The sequence below is a fragment of the Danio aesculapii genome, chromosome 10 (genome assembly GCF_903798145.1).
Source record: "Danio aesculapii chromosome 10, fDanAes4.1, whole genome shotgun sequence".
NCBI classification, from domain to species: domain Eukaryota; kingdom Metazoa; phylum Chordata; class Actinopteri; order Cypriniformes; family Danionidae; genus Danio; species Danio aesculapii.
In genome coordinates, this window is record NC_079444.1 from 22,946,962 (window position 1) to 22,969,855 (window position 22,894).

A 22,894-nucleotide genomic window follows, 5' to 3' on the forward strand; every position below is an offset into this window, starting at 1 on the left:
ATTTATACGGATAGTGCTAAGGATTTTTTTTTTATATCCCAGTTTGAAAAGATTTTTACTTGGTCTGTCCAAAACTGAATATAATTTACTTTATTTAATAATAATAATAATAATAATAATAATAATAATAATAATATAGCTCAGTGTCCTCAGCAGTAAATACATGAAGAGCTTTTAAACAAATGTTACTTTAAGGAAAGTAATTAACTAATTACTATTAAATGGAGTTAAAAATGCAATTTTTGAATGAAAAGTTAAAAGTTTTCTTGAGATTAGGATTGTTGGTGATTGTTTGGGTGTTAATGGCCAGATTGGCTAGCAATACACGAACAAAGGAAAATTAAGACGTGTTAAAAAAAGATTTAAGACCTACAACCCAATATTTCATAAGATTTAAGAATTTTAAGGACTAAAATGTAGCTTTTGAGGTTTAAGATATTTTAAGACTTTTTAAGACCCTGCAGACACCCTGCAAACAGCTTGCTGGCATCAAATACACCACTACAGTCATCTCCTCTATCATTATGGTTTGAATAAGAAACCCTCAATCACACGACGTCAAAAACAAACAGCTCCTCACTTCTCTTTCCTACATTGTAAAAAATGCTGGGTTCCACACAATCGATTTGTGCTTGGACAACATGAAAGAATTAAGTTAACTTAATTTAAGTGGATTGAGCATAAAACAATTAAGTTGTGCCAAAAAAACTCAAGAATAGTCTTGTTTCAGCTCATTTTAAATAAGTAGTTTGAACAAACAGTAAACATCTTTTTTTAAGTGAAAGGTGAAAGAGAAGAAAAAGAAGAGCTTATAACTTGGTATGTTTTGCTGATTTGAACAGTTTGGAATCTGGAAGCGAGAGTAAGGCGACAGTCTGAGCTGCATTCTTAAACTGAGGAAAGTTGAGATTTAAGCATTGGAAAATAGGCAAAGAAAGTGGAATGCTCTCCTTTTCTCCATGTGTCGCCTCTCTCAGATATTTATATGCACATTCAAGTCAGCAACTTGGGCTGTAAAACAGTTTGAAGTATTTGAAAAATGAAAGACGAGCTATAATCTTATTAGCTAATCAAAATATTTGCATTGGGTAAAGATAATTCAGAGCACACTCAATGTCAAGACTAGTGAATGTTGCCAGATGTTTGTACGCCCTCTTGTGGTTATGAAGATCCATTTGTGTTCAGTAGCAAAAAAAGATGGTCAAAACAGATAATAAAAACTTATTTATTTAGATTAAAAGCAAAAAGAATAACATTTTAAACATGTTTAAGTAAAAAAAATGCTTGTTCGGGATATGGTAAATGTATAAATTCAATTTACAATTCCTGAACATTCAACAGAAGCTTTGAAAAGAACTGTACTGCATGTAAACTGATTGGGCCTTTCTGCTTTCACAGAAAAGCTTTTGAAAAACCCTCGTAAAATAATCCAAGGGCAACAGGAAACATGAGAAGTAAATTAAATATTTAAATAACACAGTGTTGCATTTGTTGAGTAACTTAACAAGACACAGGAAGCTAAAAAAATAATAGAAGTAACCTTGTACTTCTATGAAACATCCAACAAAACAATGGGAGCTTCAACTGCATCCGGGAGGCTTTAAGACGCAAATTCATCTATCATCAAACCATTATTTCCCTTCTATGGCTTTAAAAATATCAAAACCTTCTTATATCCCAGTGACTGAAAGCTGCATACATCAAAATGCACATTATTTATATTATTTGGACAAATAAATACTTTTTAAAAAACTCTACCAGTGAAAAACCCAAAACATACTAAATATTTGAAAGCAAATTATTATGCAAATTATTATTGAATGCATATTAAGCAAACTTAATATGTGTTGTTGCATTTTGATTGTATGAACACTGAAAGTAAGCTTTGGCTGCTGGCTATCTGCGACTGTTCTCCCTTTTAATCAGAAACAGTAAAGTGCCTTTCATTTGCAAGTAAGTGCCGCTCTGTTCTCAATTTATAGCTGGGGAGTGTCCACCCCAATCATCTGTCTGTGAGTGCTGCTCATAGAACAGGTGAATGTTAAAACAGCGTAAGTTCACATGAGAACATGTCTTTATACACAATTATGGCTGCATTAAATTATAAAGGTCTTATCCCTATGTTTTTGTCCTTTCGAAGGGTTTACATTTTGCTTGGGACCAAAAACGATCCTTGCCTAGTCAGTTAAGATTTAACAAATTGAACACTTGGAAAAAAGCATGTGAGAAAAGCGGCCATCACTTGTACTCTCCAAAATCCTTCAATCCTCTGAAGTGGCAGAGTTTAAGCAGTTAGAAATGACCTGTCAATATAGAGATCGTGATTGTCCCTGTTCTAAAGCGGCCTTTGGAGATGGATTTATCTCACTTGGTATGCATCAATAATACTAACGTTTTAAGGTGCCTCTATCGCCCCCTTGAGTACTGGGGTAGTTACTTTCAGAATAATGCAAAAATACAAATATGTGAGTACATGATTGCAATGCATCAGCAGCTTAGCTAGAAAATGTAAAAAAAAAAAAAAAAAAAAACACTAATTTTATATATATATATATATAAAACATTCCCTGCATAATTGAATTCCAGGATAGAGGCATAATGTGGTTGCCGGTAACTGGTAAGAGAAACTGGCATTTTTTTTTATAATAATAATAATAATAATAATAATGCATTTTATTTAAAGGTGCCTTTCTTGACACAGGACAGGTTCCCATACACTTGGCGTGAAAAGGTTGGAAAATTGGCAAAGGAACAGTGTCTGTTAAATAAGTGTCACACTTATGTTTTCGTTTCTTAATACTAAACTAAAAAACATCACAGTTTGAAGAACTGCCTAAAACACAAAACAGTCACATGGCGTCATGAATAATTATGAAACAGCACCTTTCATTGGATAAGGCCAGGCAGGCTCATGAATAATTATGAGAACCTGGGAGCATAATATAGTACAACACTATTCCTTAAACAGTCACATTGTCCAACAAATGAACAACTCAAAGGTGTCCCCAACCAGAAATCTGGTTATGAAGCTACACATTATTTATACCTTCAAGGAAGGATGTGAAAATATGCCCTTGATACCGTTGAACCTGAGCGAATTAAACATCATAAACTTCTCAAACTCAACAATGTTGAAAAAAGAAACAGCAAATAATTGTTGGGTAGCTTTCTTGTTGGTCATGTGCTGGTTCTTTGCTGCTTAAGACCAGTAAAGCACCAGCTAATACCATCCACATTGGTTCAAAACCATCTAACCAGAAAATGCTGGAGGGTTTTTCAACAGGGTACTTGGTCCTAAAACCAATGAGGCAGAAACATAACCAATCATTGTCCAGCAGTCTGTGGTCCTGCTTCACCTTTGCTTGTGATGTTGCATTCACCTCAGTAATGGTCCACTATGTGCTCAGGTTGGCCTGGTTGTCTCTTTGTTCATTATCAGATGATGGGGGGCTCAAGGGAAAGGCTGTTTCTGCAAGTTTATCTTCTTGTTTGGCCTCTTCTCTCAAAACTACATTGAGATCCATTTCATGGAATTCCAAATCAAATGGAGGAAGAGTGGAGGAATCTGGGGATGATTCACATCCTGTGCAAGACTGTGAAAGAAGAAACAACTTTTAACTTACAAGCAAGGTACGCAAAATTACACTTTTTGTGCGAAGTAGTGTTAACATGTTTATAGGCTAACGAAATACTCTTAGAAGCATAAACAAGCACACAATTTCTTCAATCAATATTCAGTGTTGAACACAACATAACTGAGAGTTAATTTCATCCACCATCTTGGATTAATACAGTGAATGATATTATTGTATATAATTACGGGTAATACCTCATTTTTAAATTATATACACATTAAGAACTGCATCAGAACTACATCTAATCAATCGAACTGCACTAGAAAGCAGAAAATAATTGATCTACTTTTAAATGCAGACTTTGTGTAATTCGAATAGCTACTCACAGTAACGTTGATGGCTTTGGGTAGGCAGCCAGTTTGAATCCACGGGTGAACCTGAGTTAATTCTTTCCTCTGGTCCTCAGTAAAGTGAGGCTGATGCTTCTGAGCTGCTTTCAGGGCATCTCTGTCTTCTTTCAGCACAGAATCTCTGTCTCTGTAAATACACAAATTAATGTAGTCTATCTTCCAGCAACAGTGTATACTCTCCTAAAGTCTACCAAAATCCCACTAAAATCACATTGTAATATTTACAAACCAGACTTCAGAATCAGCTTCGCCTCAATCACAAAAACCAGCTTATTACACGTTGCGGAGCAAGGTTTTGGTTATTTGTAATTAACCAGCAAGGGTGTCAGAACATGACCGGATCTGTACTCTGCAGTTGTAGTCAAAAAGCTAGACTTGTAAGACTGACTAACAAGTTTAACTTTGTTAAAATGGCCTTACTTGATAGGAATCTGGTATGTCATCATGATCTTGTCATCCGTGTTGGCCATGAGGAGCCAGATGGGGTCCTGCAGGACAAATTTGATAAACTGTTCCCCTCCCAGGTCTCCAGATGCTGGCTTGTGAGTGTGATCATTCTCTGAGGAGTCAATGCTTCCAAAGTACTTGCTAGTATTACTGCTCCCTAAGATTAGCATTTATAAAGGGGAAAAATGGAATTGCATGAGTGACCAGTATAACTGACAAGAAAGCTTAGTATTGGTGACTTTAAGAGCTTAGCATACAGGAACAAATTACTCACTAGTGCCACTTCCAGATGTGCTACATCCATTTGATCCAGAAGCAAAGGACCCAGACCCTGACCCGGACCCTGACGACCCAGTGCCCGAGCGGGAGTCCTCTTGCAGGAGTAGGTCCAGCATGTCACTGGATGTTGACAGCGCATCCTGGTTGGACTCACTGACTTCAGGCTAAAGTAAATTAGCTTAAATTAGCCAAGAAGCAAGGTATTGGAAAAACCAAAGAGTTTAAAATGGTCCTTAATACTTACATGGTCATTTAGTTTGGGATCTTGGGTGTTGCTGCGACTGCTGGAATTTTGCACCACTACCCCGCCCCCTTGTATTGCCCCACCCCCTGGAGGTGGAGTCTGTTGTGTAGCATCCGTTCTGTTGCTTGGCAATTCCTCAAGTTGTAAAAGATTAAGTGGGGAAGAGCATCGGGACTGAAACAAAGGAGATCCAGCCCCGTCCCTCTCACCAGCTTGTGGCCCAGTGGACTGGGGTGTGCTGGAGCGAGACTGTCCATGTGGTGTAGTGCTGACATTCGCAGCAGGCATTGATGGAGAGTTGGAAAAATTGAACTGAGGATTTGGGTTGTAGAACTGCTGGGGAATTATTGCAGGCATGGCAGGGTTCATTTGGGAGCCCAATGGATAAAATTGCCCCATTGCAGGATTGAACATTGGTACACTCATTTGAACAACAGAGGGAGGGAACTGGCCCAAGGAGTTCATTTGGGCGTTGAGCTGCGAGTTGGCTGGGTTCAACTGTGGTCCTGTATTAGAGAGTTGTGGAAACATGTAGTTGGGCATCATGAATGTCATGACTGGTGGCATCACTGAAGGAAAGCCTTGCGCTGGAAATCTAGGGACTCCTGTTTGCAGGAAAGGATCAGTTCCCATCTGAGTTACTGAGAATGGTGAGGAAGTTGGGAACATGGTCATGTAGCTTGGAGAAAAAGATGTCACCCCTGGAGCACCGCTGGTTTGGGATGCAGCAGATGGGGCCCAAGAGTTGGAAGAGTGCTGGACAGAGGGGAAGTTGGGTCTGATCTGAGCAGGACTGGGTCCTCTATAGGGGCCAGATGCAGAAATTGGGGGATTGTCTGGAATGTTGCCTTCTACTTGATGTTTCTGTCTTTTTCCACCCCTGCCATGCCGACGACTGCTGGTGTTGCCTACAGAAGGATAATTTTGGGAGCTGTTCACTCCTAAAATAAAAAAAAAAGGAAGTTAGGGATAGGCAATTTCAGTCCTGGAGGGCTAATACCCTACATCTCTATTCTTAATCAAACACACCTACCAATGATATTCAGGCAATCCTAAAAACATTGGTTCTGTCTTTTAAGGTGAGTTTTATTAGGGATGTAGCTAAACAGAGTTTTTCATCTTGTGCATTGGTCAAAATAACAAATTCTTGAAAACTACACAATTCGGGTACCTTTTGTTCCAGGTATAGATGTGCTTCTGCGTGGTGGTGGCGGCCCACAAGGTTGGACCATCCGCAGCTGGCTGAGGTCTCTGAAGCGGTTGAGGAAGGCTTGCTCTTCTTGTTGAGTATGTGCAGATAACACTGCTTTCGTGAGACCCTTCCCTGCGCTTCCTCCACTTCTCCTCTCTTTCTCCTTTTCTTTCTCAGGCACAGGTGCAGTGGGGGAAGTCATTGGTTGGAGATTAACAGGTATGGGAGAGGCAACAGAGGTGGCGGGAGCTGACATGGAAGCTGTTGGGGTGGTTGGCGGCTCCTCCATCATAACAATGTCTGGATGTAGATCAAACAGAAAAGATAGCTTCTTTGAGAATAGCACTTAATAGAATACAAGACCACAATACCATAGGTCATTGTCCAGACCTGATTCGGGTGGCTTCTTGTCACCAACGTGAACAATAGTACTGCTGAAACTGCACTGCGAAGTGGCTGAGACAACGCTTTCGGCCTTACAGTGTAGAGCAAGAGGGGTTAGAGGGTGTGCCGGTGCTGCAGGAACGACCTTTGACCCCTCGGTCACCACAAGTGTCTCTGCTATGTTTGAAGGGAAGAGTGAACTGAAGAGTGAATTCTGCACATCTTCACAAAGAACATTCATAAATAGATACTAAAAGAATGCCTAAATTTATTGGTTTAATGATTCTGCTCTGGCTCTGACTTTCTGAATACTTATAGGTAGTGTTGGGTGAATATTCCATTAGTAATTCTTTACTAACCTTGAGTTGCTCCAGCTCCTTCCCTTTGTTTATCATCATCAGAGGTAGAAGAGGTTGTACAAGAGGAAGAGCCACACTTCCTCTTCACTGTGCCAGGGACATTAAAGCTCTCCAAATATCTGAACAACACAGTGATGTACATAAGATCACTACATATTCAATGCACATACCAAACATACAACCTAAAAAGTTATTCAACATACTTTGTCTCTTAAAACGAGCATTTAAAAAATCTAAATGAAAAAAAGTAATTAAAAATAAATAAATGAAATAATAATAACAACATCAAAAATCACACAAGTTAAACTGTTTCTCAGCACTAATACAGACAAGAGACTCACCGTACAATGCCGTCCAGACAGTTGATCTGCTGGTATGAGTAGATCATAGGCAGCTCCTTCCTGGGTGGACTGGACAGTGCTAAACTTGCCAGACCATCCCTAGCAGAGGCCTCTGCTGTATCTGCTGCCTTTGCCAGTGCTTCTGAAAAATTATAGCAGTAACGTCACTCAAAATTTGACCTCAGGCTAAAGAGATAAAGTGAGGTGATTAACGATTGAAACTTTTTACCCAAGCTGCCCTGTTTGAGAGCTGTTGGTCGGTTTCGTGATTCAATGAAAACTTGCTGTCCGTTGGTCTTTACCATGTGCATGTCTTGACAAATCTGCTCAAATGTCATCTAGACAAGAGTGAATGAAGTAAAGGTTAGCACATTGCACAATTTTTACATAGGTGGTTGACATCTCTGCCTTTGGAAAGCTGACACATTCAGCATTGCAATAGTAAAAAACTGTTTTTTTTTTATGTTGATCGTGCATATAAAGATTCAATCAGGCCACAATTAATATTTATCATTTTTAAATATGTCCAGCATAACAGAACTATTACTGCTTACTGTATGTAGACTAGCATTCTAAAATTGGGGTAAATGTTTTATGAATAAATACATTCTTACATCATCAGGAATATAATAAATTGATCAAAAGTGACAGTGAACACTTAATAAATGAAATAATAATCCTGAAAAAAGTATAACATTTCGCATGTAAAACTTTAGCAGCTTTAGAATTATTTCTCATGTGACACTAAAACTGAAGTAATGGCTACTAATAATGTGTAATCATAGTAATACATTATAAAATATGGTAAATCCACAAATAGTCCTTTAAAGTTTTTGTAATAATATTTCACAACATTATTATTTTAACTTTTTTGATGAATAAATTCATCCTTGGTGAAACTTTTTTTTACGCAAGTATTTCATTATACAGTGCTCAGCATATATGAGTACACCCCTCACAAATCTATCTTTTAAATTCATATTTTTAATGGGAAGCTATACAATATTATATTGGTACATATGAATTAGATTAGTCAGTACTGAAGCGAAATCTGGAGCTTATCTAACAAAATAACTTATGATAACGGTCCAAAAATGAATACACCCAAATTTATGTTATAGAAAATTATTAAATTTAGTTAAACTTTTAAAAATTAAACTTTTTTTTTTATATATATTTTGCTTGAATTTAATCGTACTATCTTTCAATTTCTGAATGTGTTTGTTGACTAAAATATTACTTTAATAAATATATCTGTTTAATAAATCTGTTTTGTTTAAATGCACCAAAATACATTGCCTATATTCACTGATAAATGGATACAAATATTCATTTTCAAAATGGGGTGTACTCAATTTTGCTGAGCAATGTATAAATTCAAACGCTTTCATGTGTACACGATGTGGACTGATCAATATAAATGTGCTCACTGGTTTCCTGGGCTTGATCTGGTCCTCAGATGTATGTCCATTACTCTCAGAGGAGGAAGTGGCACTTTGCTGGTGCTCATGTGAGCCACTACTGCCCAGGCTGCCGTACCCCTGTGAGCTGCCACCGTGAACGGGCTGAACCAAGAACCTGTGGATCAGTTCATTCAGCTGCGGTACATCTGGAGACACGGTTTTCATCTCTCCACCCTCAGGAGCAGTGAACACGTCCTCATTCAGCGGACTCCTATGGGACGAAAGTGAGTTTTGTTACACCGCTTACCACTAGATCTCAGTTTTGGCCAAGGCTATTAGAGTTTTATATTTTTATTAGTTATCATTCATTCATTCATTTTCTGCTGCTTTTCTGGGGCCGGGTCGCGGGGGCAGCAGTCTTAGGAGAGAACCCCAGACTTCCCTCTCCCCAGACACATCCTCCAGCTCCTCCGGGGGATCCCAAGGCGTTTCCAGGCCAGCCGAGAGACATAGTCCCTCCAGCATGTCCTGGGTCTTCCCCGAGACCTCCTCCCGGTGGGACATGCTTGGAACACCTCCCTATGTAGGCGTGCAGGAGGCATCCGAAACAGATGCCCGAGCCACCTCAGCTGACTTATGAGTTGACTTTATTTGTTATTTTAAATTGATTTATTTACGTTTTTTTGCCTTGATTATGATAGGAGGTGACACTGTGGCTTAGTGGTTAGCAATGTTGCCTCACAGCAAGTAGGTCGCTGGTTTGAGTCCTGGCAGGGCCAGTTGGCATTTTTGTGTGGAGTTTGCATGTTCTCCCTGTGTTGGCATGGGTTTCCTCCGGGTGCTCCGGTTTCCCCCACAGTCCAAAGACATGTGCTATAGCTGAATTGAATAAACTAAATTGACTGTAGTGTATGAGTGTGAATGTAAGTGTATGGATGTTTCCCAGTACTGGGTTACAGCTGGAAGGGCATCCACTGCTTAAAACATATGCTGGATAGATGTCGGTTCATTCCGCTGTGGTGACCCAGATTAATAAAGGCAATAACGGCTTTTAATCTTTAATTGACAGGACAGTGGAGAGTGGAAACAGGAATGTGGAAGAATCGACAAAAATTCTCAAACTGTGAATTGAACTCCGGTCACCATGAACACCAGTGAACTTAACCACTAAGGCTATTGGTGCCAACAGGATGAATGTTTATTATAATATTTAAAAAAAATCTTTCATTTTCTTTACAATTAAGCATTTTTTTAAATTTCAGTTTTTCCTTCAGTAGGAAATTTACATTTGTTTTCCGTATACGAAAATGTCTTGACCAATAGTTTTAGCCTTCGTCTTAGTTTTATTTTAGGAAAATAACTTCGTTTTAGCTCATGAATATTTTTTATGACTGTCACTTACGTTCGAACTTTGTGGCGTCCCACTATGAAAGCCACCTTCCTGCTCCATGGGTTGATAAAGGAAGACCAGCTGGTATCAATGGTCAGATATTCACCACTTCTTGCACGCATACGCAGGGGCGAGTGATCAAAAGGTTGTCCGGCAAACTTAAGAACTAATGAAGAGAAGATGAAAATTTGATTAACAAGTCTTCCTTTGCAAACATTCACCACTGAATTCAGAATGAACGACTCACTTTTCTTGTGAATGGCCACCATGAGCAGTCTGTCTTCTGGATGCAGGTAAACAAGCACGGGTTTCCCAACCAAGTCTTGAGGCAGATAACCTAATAATGGCACTGCCCTGCAAACGATAGTGGAGTACATTATTGCAACTACTCCAAAATAGACGTGGATGGTTAAATTGTGACAAAACTGCGAACCTTTCATCAATCTCCTGGAAGAGACAGTTCGGGGTGTGACTAGTGGTAAATATTCTCTTGTCAGCTGGGATACGAGGCGCTGTTATAAAAAAGCAAAACACATCAGAACAGAGACACAGACAACGATAACCGAGAGTAAGGTGTGTTTAATTAGGTGTCAATATTACATAAGGGTGATTGTTCAATTAAGGGGACATTTGGCTAATAATAAGATGTAGTTAGAGTAATTAAAGTGATACTAGAACAATGTTTAAATCCATTATAATCTATAATAGACTGTATGGGAAGTTTCTTGTATTATTTAAGTGTGGAGATTATGCCTTCATGACAGCGAGTCTGGCTTTCAGTTAGCCAACAAAACAAGTATCTTAACAAATAGTCTTCTATGTTATGCTCAAAGCATTTATTACATTAAAAGAACAGTAAGAATAGTAATGCTGCGAACAACTGTTAGAATTTAAATGAAGTGTTTCCTATTATAATATATTTTATAATGAAACAAACTATTGTGCTCGTCCCACATTACACCACTTTTGAGGGATTCAATCCTTCAGAAATCATTCAAATATGTTAATTTGGTCTTTTTTTTTATGTATAGGCTTTAACATATATTTTCAGGCTCATTAGTGAGGGTGTCATGTTGCTCCAAACATGTAGTCTATTTCAGAACATTTCAGACTTCATTTTGGACATCCACTGAAGTCATGCCACCAACAATTCTGATGCTTCCATTCAAAACAAGAGGTTTAATCCAAGTCTTCCTAGGAGACAACATCGCTTTTTACGTTTCACTTTTGGATTTTATCTGATCTGTAAGTATTAACAGAAGCTCATAAGTGTCATACAATAATAAACCAAATTGGTTCCCACTTATCAAGCAAACAGGACTGACCTTCCCTGACCCAATCTGAATGCTGTAAAGCAGTGATCTCAAACTCAATTTCTGAAGGGTCACAGCTCAGCACAAATGATTAGACATTTTAAAAAGCGAGCGATTGGTCCATATTTTACATTTCTCTCCAGAGAGGTCATGTTATGATCTTCGATTGGTCTCACGCAATCATATGATGCAATTTCGCAGATCTTGCGTTTCCAGTCTGACGCTTTTGCGTGCACATGAATGGAAGTCTACGGGGAGAAAAATGCAGTGTGTCCTCAGCTTTAATAGTCTCTAGTAGTCTTGAACACCTTGATTGGTTGAATCAGCTGTGTTTGATTAGAGTTGGAGCAAAACTGTGCAGAGCTGCTGCCCTTCAGGAATTGAGTTTGAGACCTAGGTTTTAAAGATTGTTTGTTGATGGATGTATATTGACATCGATGTTTAAGTTTTGGATGGAGGGACAGAAATCACTCAAATTTTCTTAAAATAACCTGATCCCTTTTTTTTATTCTTAAAATTTTTGATCCACATTTGACCAAACATCTTGGGGATTTGACTTTAATATTTAAAATATAATATCTTTCATATTTTTTTACTTTAATATTTTTCTGGAAACCATGACATTTGATGAATATGAAGTACACAACAGCAGAATTGTTTTGTACCAGTATAATTGTCTTTAATGCCCTTGCTTAATAACATTATAATGCTGAATAAAAATTATAATCTGCCTGACCACAAAAATTTGAATGGTAATGTATGTGCCGTGTACATGCATGTGTCTCGTCTTACCCTCGTATCCGGAATGAACTCTCTCTGCGATGAGCAGGCAGCAGGGCTCAGGCTGGGACGTGTCTGAGTCTCTTAGGGTGAGCTGATATGGTGTGAGACGGAAGGGGTGATACTTCACCTCTCCATTGCTGTCTCTGCCTCTGCTGATCCGGCAAAACATAGACTTTTCCTCTGCACAGTCCACCTGTGAGCCTGAACACAAATGGTGCTTTAATACATACCGAATTTTTACTGCACAGTTTTGGACAACCTTTACAAAATAACAAAATATTACAATTCAAATTACAATTTGTTGTTGTTGTATTACCTCCTAACATACTTACATTATTTTCAAGCTCATAAGAGTTACATTCACATAAGTAATATCAGAAAATATCAGAAAAAAAGAAATTTAAATTCTCAAAATGTACATTTTTTTAATGGATTGCGTTTTCTCAGATACATTTTTTTCAGGGTTTCATTAAATCTGAATGAAATAAATGAAAGTCTAGCATGTTTTAAACATACAAATGATGAGCAAATGCAAACTAATCTTTTAACTAAACTGAAATGCAGTATGATGTATGTAATCAACAACCAATGAGAAAGGACAAAAACATCTGCAATATGATTGTGTCAGCAGCAGTGATATTTCAGTATCTTTTAGTATTATGGTTTAATTTATATCAATATTATGTTATATTAAAGATATTACATTTATATTATTGACACTATTACACAGTATGAATTATATTAATATTATGAAAGAGAATTCATTAAAAAAATGGCAAATATGAAAATAAAAACTTTTTTGTTTTTGTCAATTTCATCAATTTAATTTTTATAGAATTTAGACATTCATGTTAAATCTTTTTCTATTTATATCATCAATAACCGATTCCATTTGGGGGCATTTTCTTACCAATAATAATACAGAATCACATAATTTAACATAAAAAACAGGTTAGTGGAGCACAATCTTAACCCAAATTTCACTAGTGTACCCATAGGATATTATGCCTAAAAATACTATATTAGTGTGCCAATATTACCAGTTAAGGCACATGAAAACATGTGCACAGTTGCTTAATGCATTTATGGTAAAATCAACATATGCTTGTAATAATAAAATATATTTAAAAAAATTTAAGCCCACTCACTAGTTCCAGCACAGGAGGACCAAGGCGGCAGACGGCAGGGAGCAGTGCTGCTGTAAAAGGTGCTGACATCCTGAGGCGCGAGCAGCTCTGAAAACAGCGCCCCCTGCAGCCTCTCAGCTTTACAGCGCAACAGAGAGGCCGCCTGGGATGAGATGTACACCACTTTACCAGAGAGAAATGACACCGCCACCGAGAACGTGTCCTAAGGAGAAATAGAGGAAGAAATGAGAGGAATTCATGCGTTAGACTAAAATCTGAGACCCTTTTTGTCTATCTGGAAATAAATGTAAAGTTAATTAAGTATGTCATAGTTTATTCTCCCTCCACTTGTTACAAACACATGATATGAGTTTCTTTCTTCTGTTGAGCACAAAAGAAGACATTTTAAAGAATGTTGGATACCATAACGTGTAGTACACAGTTAACCTGCAGTTATATAGTACATAGGTAATGTCTATGTACACGTTCAATTAACTGTTTGTGTATTAAGTGTATGTCTTGCCCTTGAAGTCTCCGATGATTGACATAATCTCTTCAAAGTGTCTTCTTTTTTGAATAGACTTTGAAATGGTCTTTGATATGATGAAAATGTAATTACCACCTCCACAGTATTTACTTCAGAAGAAAAATATGATATTGATGCAAGCTTTAACTACTTCTGTTTTCCCACTTCAAACCAGACAGGAACTATTTTATATTAACCATTTTATTTTATAACATTTAGCTTATAATTTCCAAACAAGCCTGACAAAAAAAAGTTTAAAGAGTATTAAGTGTAAATGTTGTCCTTGAAGTCTTTGATGGTTGGTTTCATCTCTTCTCAGGTTTCTAACATTCTTCACAGTGTCTTCTTTTGTGTTCAATGAAAAAAAGAAACGCATGATGGTTTGAAACCACTTGAGGGTGAGTAAAAAGTGAATAACTTTCCATTTTTTGGATAAACTATACTTTTAACAGGCAATTTCAGTGGTGTGATCATAAATGATGGTCAAACAAGAGGTATTACCTTTCTGCCATGTATTAACAATTGTTTAAAAATGTCTTATGTGACCAAGATAGTATTCAGATTTAAATGAGACTCTTCCATATTATCTTGCCACACTCTATTTACACTACTAAAGCAATCTGATCAAATGTCTGACCAAAACTACCTCTAAGTGATCAAATACGGGCAAGCTTGCCAGCTGTAAACAATATTGTAGGTGTACAAGGTAACCTGTCTGGGCGTACCGTGTTTTGAAGGGTGTACTCTGACGTAACATTGTCTAGCTCTTCAATAGTAAACGATGACAGGTCCAAACAGCACCCATGGCTTTCTTCCACACTCCACTGATGGTAGTACTCTTGATTAGCTGCAAAACAACAAAACACACCCTTTTAATACACACTCAAACAAGGAAACGTAATCTTGAAGTTGTTTTATTTGGGGCGGGGTATTAGTTTTTTCATGTACCTCTGACTTGTTTAACACAGCTAAGTGCATACTGCAGAGATGCTAATGTGCTAGATCGGCCTTTCCTGCGCCGTTCTGCTGGCATGTGGATCTTCAGCTCACGCAGGACTTTTAGCAGCTCCCTCTGGGTCTGAAGTCGGGCTGGTTGGTCACTGTTGGATGCTTGGGACGTTGAATGATCCCGCTCTGAACTTCCGCTCAAAAGACTGAATGACACGGAGCTGCTCGGGGGAGACGGACTGTTTCCATTTGAGCTGAGGAAAGAGAGTTTAATAGTTGAATTTTGCCAATATTTTTAATACAGGAAAACATTTCATATATACAAAAATAGGACACTACGGCTGCACGATATTAGGGAAAACGTTTAGATTTTCTGCAACATACAATGGATATGAAACCAATTTCATTAGATAATTGAATAGCTCTATTTGTGAAAGAATTAATTACTTTTTTGGATGACTTTGTAAGGGAGTGTACTTGCATAAATGGAAGGGCTGGGTAATATTATGATAGCGCTAATTATAAAAATAGAATTCTCCCACGATAAAATAAAACATATGGTCTATAAATGGTCGATGCAATGTTTATGATTCATACCGTGCTATGCAAAGAGTGTTTTTCAGTTAGCATAGAAACAACACAGAGTTACAATTCAACATAGTATTGAGGCAATATATTCAAGCTTTTACATTTTGATAATATAGAAGATAATGTTCCATTTTAATAAAATTACAGCCAGAATATTTACATTTTTACAAATTACTGTGTTACTATAAAGTTACTCTGTTACTGAATATAGATTTGCAATGTGTCAGGGAACAAGATTTGATATCATTAGTTAATTTCTCTGTTAACATACTTTGTTAACATAAAAGGCTGCCCAAAGTTTACTCAGTGCAAGTTTCATAAATATATAACAGTGCTCAGCATATACGAGTACACCCCTCACAAATTAATCTTTTAAATGAATATTTTTCTAATAGGAAGCAATACAATATTATATTTGTGCATATACATTAGATTAGTCAGTACTGAAGCTTATCTAACAAAGCAGTTCTGGAGCTTATCTAACAAAATAACTTACAATAATGGTCCAAAAACTAGTACACCCAAATTTATATGTTATAAAACAATATATTAAATACAAATTTTAAAAAGAATTTAAAATAATTTGTATAATATTATTATTAGTATTATTATTATTATTATTATTATTATTATATGCATATTTAAATTTGTTTTAATAAAAACAAGTTTAGATTTGTCCATTTGTCGGGTTTTGGAGACACATGCATCCCCATATGGGCCATAAGAACAGGACGCGTGTTTGGATAAAACTCCACACTTCGTTATTATTGTTCATTTAGTTGTTTGCTGGAAATTAGAACTGAATTTAGAAATAGTTTTGAAACAAATCTTTGTGCGTAACAAACCAAAATAAATATGTACGCTAATGGATGTCTTTAGTGGAGTGTGTACAACACCGTTTCCTTACTCCACTAAAGTACAGGAGGCCGAATGGAGTAGGCTTGTTTTTTATTCTCGTGGTGCAGATGTTCTGTTTGACTGTTTTCTCGCTAGTGAAGCATTCAGTTTTTCCACGTACAAAGTCCCCCATGTAAATAGCAAATGCGGCGTGGTGCGACGCAACTGACTCTTAAAAGGAATGGGAGATGAGACTTTGATTGGTTTAATGTACATAACACTAAAAATACACTGCAAAAAATGGAAAATTTTAGTTGAAATTTTTTAGGTTGTAATTCTTTTTGCAATATTTTGCTTGAATTTAATTGTATTATCTTTCAATTTCTAATTGTGTTTGTTGACTAAAATATTATTTTAATAAATATATCTGTTTAATAAACCTGTTTTGTTTAAATGGACCAAAATACATTGCCTATGTTCACTAAGAAATTGATAAAATAATCATTTTTAAAATGGGGTGTACTCAATTATGCTGAGCACTGTATAATGATCAGTTTTGTACCTCAGATCTGTGAATCTAAGATCCTCTGATCTGAGATCTGGTTGATGTGTTTGCCATGTTTAAACAATAAAAAACTTTAACAACTGTGGTTTCTTCAACTTTCATTATGCATGTTAAAAACTATTTGGAATAAATATAAAGTAATTGAATGTAAACTATATGATGTGGTGCAGCATGATTGTGAATTTGTTCACTTAAATCATTTTAAAGACATGGCTACCAATTGAATAGACTTTAAAATGGACTTTGATATGATGAAAATTAAATTACCACCTCCAGAATATTTACTTCAGAAAAAACAAACATGATATTGGATGCAAGCTTTAACTACTTCTGTTTTCACACTTCAAACCAGGAACTATTTTAGCTTATAATTTTCAAACAAGCCTGACAAAAAAAAAAATGTTTAAAACTAAAAACAGTGCCTGTATAATTACAAATAGTTTTAATTTGCCATAAGAGGTTCATCATTGTGCCAACGCCTCAACAAGTCCTAAATGAAAACCTTTTCCAGGAAAGAAAATTGTACCAGGTTAAACCAAACTCCTGCAATTGGGTTATTAAAATTAAATATGTGAGCTATTTATATGTCAGACCTCCTCCCTATACACATTGTTTTTATCTTTTAGCTGACTAAAGTGGTTCAAAGGTAATACAGAATTATACTTACAGATTAAGATGCTGTGTGACTTATAATAGCATTCAAGCTATTTTTATCTTCGTACAAGTCAAACAAGTTTCCAGCACCAAAACAATAATAGTGTAATACAGCTTTGTTCTTAGTTTATCCTGGGTATATTCAAATGTGTCCAGCTTAATTTTTAATTCTGAGAGAGAGAGAAAAATTAACATTTCGACCATGATTTTCAGGCACTAACATGTTACTCAGTGTAACAGTAGTGATACTGAAAGTCTTGTTTTACATATTTCGAAAATGATTTTTTGACATTTTAATAAACTCTAATTAAGGATCACCGTGCAGAAACCAAAATCCTAAATAACTGCTTTATTTATACTTCCTTCAACTGTGCTCCTGAGGTGAGGTGTTTAGTCACCATAAAAGATTTCAAATTTCTTATTCTCTTATATAAAAGATATATGTAATAGATACATAATCCCTTATATAATTAAAGTACAGGTCAGAACAAGCATGTGGTTTTATATTTTGATATTTGGAGCCAAGTTAGGAGCTAATCTAACAAAATAACTTAGAATAACGGTCCAAAAATTAGTAGCCCAATTTTATTACTTGCGGGATAGGTTTTGGGGCCATTTGACTTATTTCTATTTATTTCTTTCATATTTTTAGACTGTTGGTTTAATTAGTCTTTTTTCATTATAGATGAAAAGAGGTCAATGTGCGCACATACCAAAGAAAATTACTTTAAGTAGATGCTTGAGCAAATGAAATAAAATAGTAAAAATAAATAAATAAATAAATTACAAATGAGTCTGAATCCCACCTGAAACTACTATCTATCCTAATTAGACAGTCAACCAATAAAGTGAGAAAAATAATACTTAAAACAAACAATAAGAATTATAATAAAAAACATAAAATAAATATTTTGCATAAATTTAAATGTATTATCTGTCTATTTCTAAATAAATATATTCGGTGACTAAAATTCTATTTTAATATACATGTATACACTACCAGTCAAAAGTTTAAAGTCATTTTTTTTCTTTAAATATTATTCTAATTAAATTATTCTGTTTATCAAGGCAGCATTTATTAAATGTTAATTTGTTAAATACTTATTTATTAAATATTTATTTATTACTTATTGTATGTAGTTTCAACTAAAATTATTACTCCAGTCATTATTGTTTTTTATTACTATTACCATTAATAACAATATAATTAATAATAACAATAATAATTAATATTGCAGTGATTTCTCAAGGATCATGTGACTCTGAAGACAAAAAATATCATCTTTAAAATCACTGGACTAAATTATTAAATTAAATAATAAACTACTTTTAAACAGTTTTTATAGCGCAATGTCATTTCACAATTTTCCAATTTGTATTGTATTTCTGATTAAATAAATGCAGCCTTGGTGAGCAGGATAGGCTTATTTCAAAACATTTAAAGATCCTACAGACCCCAAACTTTTGGTAGTATATCTGTTCAATAAATCTGTTTTTGGTCAAATGCACCAAAATATATTACCTATATTCACTGAGAAATGGATAAACATATTTTTATTCAAATGGGGTGTACTCAATTATGCTGGGCACTTTACATATTTATTTATATTATATCATATATATTATTTGTGAAGCTGCAGTAGATCATTTCCTGAATTCCTTAAACAGATAGTTCACCCCAAAAATGAAATTTTTAGTTGAGGATGAACAATCCCTCTAATGAAAATATTTCAACATAAACATTCCATACCTCTTGCTTTCCGTCGTCTCTGTGGTTGAGCCTTTTCCGTGCAGTGAGCTACAGGTTGAGGTTCCATGTCCCAAACGTACATCGTTCTCCCTCTCCGTTGAATCGATCCCGCTGGACTGGGCATCGGTGTCACCTGAATGTGTTTGCTGAAGTGCAGTCGTGATGTTCAGCTGACTGTCAATGTTCAGAGACTGGCTGTCGGTCATTGGAGGTGAAATGTCGTTTTGCCTTTCTTCTTCATCCATCTCCATTGCTGCTTTCTCTGCGAAACCGCCACAGCTCACAGGTGCTTGAAAGTTGTTATTACTCATAATGAGTTATCTATCACATATGTCTTGCACATGTGAACTACTAGGTCATCTTAATTGTTTGTTGAGCTGAAACAAGAGCGTTGCTGTTCATCCGTTTAGTTGTCTTTAAAGTTGCAAACCATCTGGTGGGAAATAATAATAAATAGAATAAGCAACAACAGAGATGTGATAAAAATAGTGAATACAGCACAGGACTTTAGCATGGAGTGAGTATTGAGTTTATTGCCATATCAACATCTTTGGCTATTTGATGGCAAATACAGATCAAAATTACAAACATTTAAAAAAAAAAACACTTTCCTATAATAAAAAAAATAAATAATACATAAAATAAAATAACAATGATTTAAACACCCATTTTGAACGGATATTTTCAACATTACACATTAAAGGGTTATTTCAGACATTACACATAAAAGTAAACCCTTCATCTGCACATAATACATTTTAAGGATTTTGATTTTAATTTTAATAAAACATTTAACTAAACTTAAACTCCATACTGCACTTTACATGACGCATTATATTGCAAATGGCATACTTTCTGAATCCTAGAAAGCAAATAGCATATTTGTTCATGAGAGGGAGCGTAACGTTGAAATATGCACTCACCAATTAATTACCAATTAATATGTACACACCAATGGAAAAAACTTAGCATTTAAATTATTATTTAAAACACAATTTTAGATGACTATTTTTAAAGTTAAAATTAAATAAAGATTTTTCTCACTGATTAATAATCAATTGTTCCCTATAGATCCAGAAAGTAACAATAAGAGAACCCACTCAAAAAATGTTGTCCAGAGTAGTCCGAATTTCCGCCCTTGATGATCTGAATCATTGGACTAAAAGTATTCTAACAATGAAACTGCTATATGATCCAACAGAAAGATCAAAATTCAGACATAGCTTTATGCATAATCTAAAAATACTGTGTATAGAAACATGCTTGTTTGCTTAGCATGAAACTGTAACATTGATTGAGATTTTCCATTACTAGTTTCCTGCACTTCCATTACTTCCAGCAGGATAACGTGCCATGTCATAAAGCGTAAATCAACAAGTGCAAAGTGAAAACAGTATCGCAAACTCAAGGTTGAATATATGCAAATTTTTTTTTTTAATTGCACTGCTTGATTTTTATTTGCAGTTCTTTTTTATGTTTTTTAAATTTTATTTTTATTTCTCAAAACTTAATTTTCCCTTAGCAGTTTTTAAAAAAAATAAATTTTCGCTTTGCGATTTTTGGAGATTTATTTATTTATTTATTTATTTATTTATTTATTTATTTATTTTTGCTCAATACTGTATTTTTTTGTTTGCTAAACTTTCTTTTATTTTGCAAGTATATATGGCTCTAGATTGACTCCATATCTTTCGAAGAAAAAACTTGTTTGACTGAAGTAAACGCGCTTGAGTTAAACTGAATGTGAGCCCTCTATCTGTAGACCTGTGTAATTAATGACATCATACATAAACACTTAATGAAACTACGACATTTTAACTGACAGGCATGCACTTTAACAGCATGCACATTAGGCTACATCTTACAAAAATCAGGTTGTTATAATTAAAGTTAAAAGGTCCTGCAACAAGCCATAAAAGCCATGGCCATACCAAAAACACATAGCAAAACGACCATAATTTTCTTACGACTGATCAGAGACGCGAAACGTTAGTGGCAGCAGGAATGTCCATAATAATGACATACTAACTTAAATATCTTATATTTCATACTCTGAATGAAAGGAACATTATTTAAACACCAATTTTGACTTGATGTTTTTCACAATTGTTTTTCCGGCATTATTTGTTAAATTAAACTCTACACATTAATATAATTAATAAGTGACAGGCTAAATTAAACAGATTTAAATGAACTTTAACTACATACCGCACTACACATTTTTTGCACATGGTATAAAGTACTTTCTGAATCCCACAAATAAAATAGCACGTGTTAAATAGAGGTACGGAAATAATAAACTACCAAAATTCTCATAAAAATAAGAGTTAACAGTTAGGCGTTTTTTCTCTGTCGAACGCAGATTCAGCTGTCACTTAACGTTAACGTTATAACTGTTACACATACGACGCAAGACTATCCAAACAATGCACAACATATCATCATAACACGCAGATTTTCTTACCTCATAGAAGTATTTTAAACACATGTGAAGTGTAGTTTAGGCAGCTTTTTGGAGGTTGTATCCGGATAAATGCCTGTGCAGTACAGTACTTCAGTACTGTAACTCCCGTATTGTCGAATATCATCAACCCGTGCACGGACACCACCATCATTCCTGTTTGCTTGAGAACAAAATTCACGTGTAGCAAGCAACTCTCTAAACCATCTCTCATTGGCTGATAACTTATCATAACCCCGCCTGTAGCGTGTAAAATCCACCCAGTAACGAAAAACTCGCGCTGCTATTGGTCGAGAGGGCGTGGCTGTTAATGTTCGCGTTTCCCTCTCAGCTGTACGGACGCGAGGAAACGCCAAGACCTAATTCCCCTCAACCGTACTAACTAATATAGAGGCGCAATTGGAGTTTCTGTTAAGGTGATACAAAACTAGTAAAAGGTCAAATTTAGTAAAAGTCAGGTAAATAAAATATTTTACTGTAGTAAATATCATAATAAGGACATATGTTTCGCTGTATCTTTTTCAACGGTTCTGGCGTTTGTTGTTGCGCGTCTTTTAGAATGATTACAACATAAACACTTGCTCTGAGTCGTGCGCTCGGTTCCTCGTGCCTGTGCCCGTGTCTGTCCACCTGCCGCCGACACATGTGGGTGTGTGAGGGCAATGCCAGCTACTACTGTGCAAAATCTCCGTGTCATGACAGCCCTCCCCTCTATACTGCTCCAATAGGCGGTTTGAGTAAGTAAATCGCAGCTGGACACACGTTTTGTGGCCTTTGAACAAACAGCAACAACATGGCAGTGTGATATGTAGATGAAAATGCCCAAATAATTGTGCTAAGTATTATCATTAATAATTGAATAATTTCACATTTGACCATTGTTTTGGGCGACGTCGCTTTCTTCTGGAATGTACTAGGGGGCAGTGCCGTAGTTTGTTGTGTGGGTGATAATAGCATAGTTCAGAATAGTGTACAGTCAGCTAGTTGTTATTATAGCATAATAAAGCATGGCTGGGTGATAAGAACAGCCGGCATCTTTATCGCCACCAGTTTAGCGCAGTCATGGATTTTCACATTTAAATCTTAAATAGGCCTACTTACATGTGTTTTCCATGGTGATAGGTGGAAGGGTTAGTCTTTATTATCTACATATCAGCATTTTTATTAAATAGATAGACAGTTGATTGGTAGACACTTCAATCAACTTGTTTATATTTATCCAGTTTTTGCTTTCCCTCCCTGCTGAATAAAACAGAGTTAAACCAGCCTAGGCTGGCTGGCTGGTTTTAGCTGGTTGATCAGCCTGGTTTTAGATGGG

The 22,894-nt window shown here is 35.9% G+C and overlaps 1 protein-coding gene across 3 annotated transcripts; it reads right to left on the reverse strand.

The window, feature by feature from the left end:
* Positions 1–3,209: 3,209 nt before the first annotated feature.
* Positions 3,210–21,732, reverse strand: per1a (period circadian clock 1a). Of its 3 annotated transcripts, none has more exons than XM_056466724.1 (20): positions 21,580–21,732; positions 19,116–19,548; positions 14,722–14,975; positions 14,499–14,620; positions 13,269–13,470; positions 12,130–12,321; positions 10,458–10,536; positions 10,272–10,378; positions 10,037–10,190; positions 8,662–8,905; positions 7,461–7,569; positions 7,232–7,370; positions 6,891–7,009; positions 6,538–6,708; positions 6,127–6,447; positions 4,956–5,896; positions 4,707–4,875; positions 4,406–4,589; positions 3,962–4,112; positions 3,210–3,593 (listed from the first exon to the last, which is right to left on the reverse strand). In XM_056466724.1, exons 2-20 carry the CDS (start codon positions 19,424–19,426, stop codon positions 3,396–3,398), a joined length of 4,167 nt encoding a protein of 1,388 aa, XP_056322699.1. In that variant the 5' UTR covers positions 19,427–19,548; positions 21,580–21,732; the 3' UTR covers positions 3,210–3,395. The 3 variants fall into 3 exon arrangements, with proteins under 3 accessions (XP_056322699.1, XP_056322700.1, XP_056322698.1); XM_056466725.1 differs by having other exon boundaries at positions 6,538–6,705; positions 7,232–7,373; XM_056466723.1 differs by having other exon boundaries at positions 7,232–7,373.
* Between the last annotated feature and the right edge of the window lie 1,162 nt (positions 21,733–22,894).

What these genes read in the sequence shown, in the direction of transcription:
- per1a (XM_056466723.1), bottom strand. Translation starts at nt 19,426, where the DNA reads ATGAGTAATAACAACTTTCAAGCACCTGTGAGCTGTGGCGGTTTCGCA. An exon ending in AGTTCATTCCGGATACGAGG is followed by an intron (nt 10,537 to 12,129) that starts GTAAGACGAGAC and finishes TTTTTATAACAG; the next exon opens with CGCCTCGTATCCCAGCTGAC. An exon ending in AGGAGCTGGAGCAACTCAAG is followed by an intron (nt 6,709 to 6,890) that starts GTTAGTAAAGAA and finishes CTTCAAACATAG; the next exon opens with CAGAGACACTTGTGGTGACC.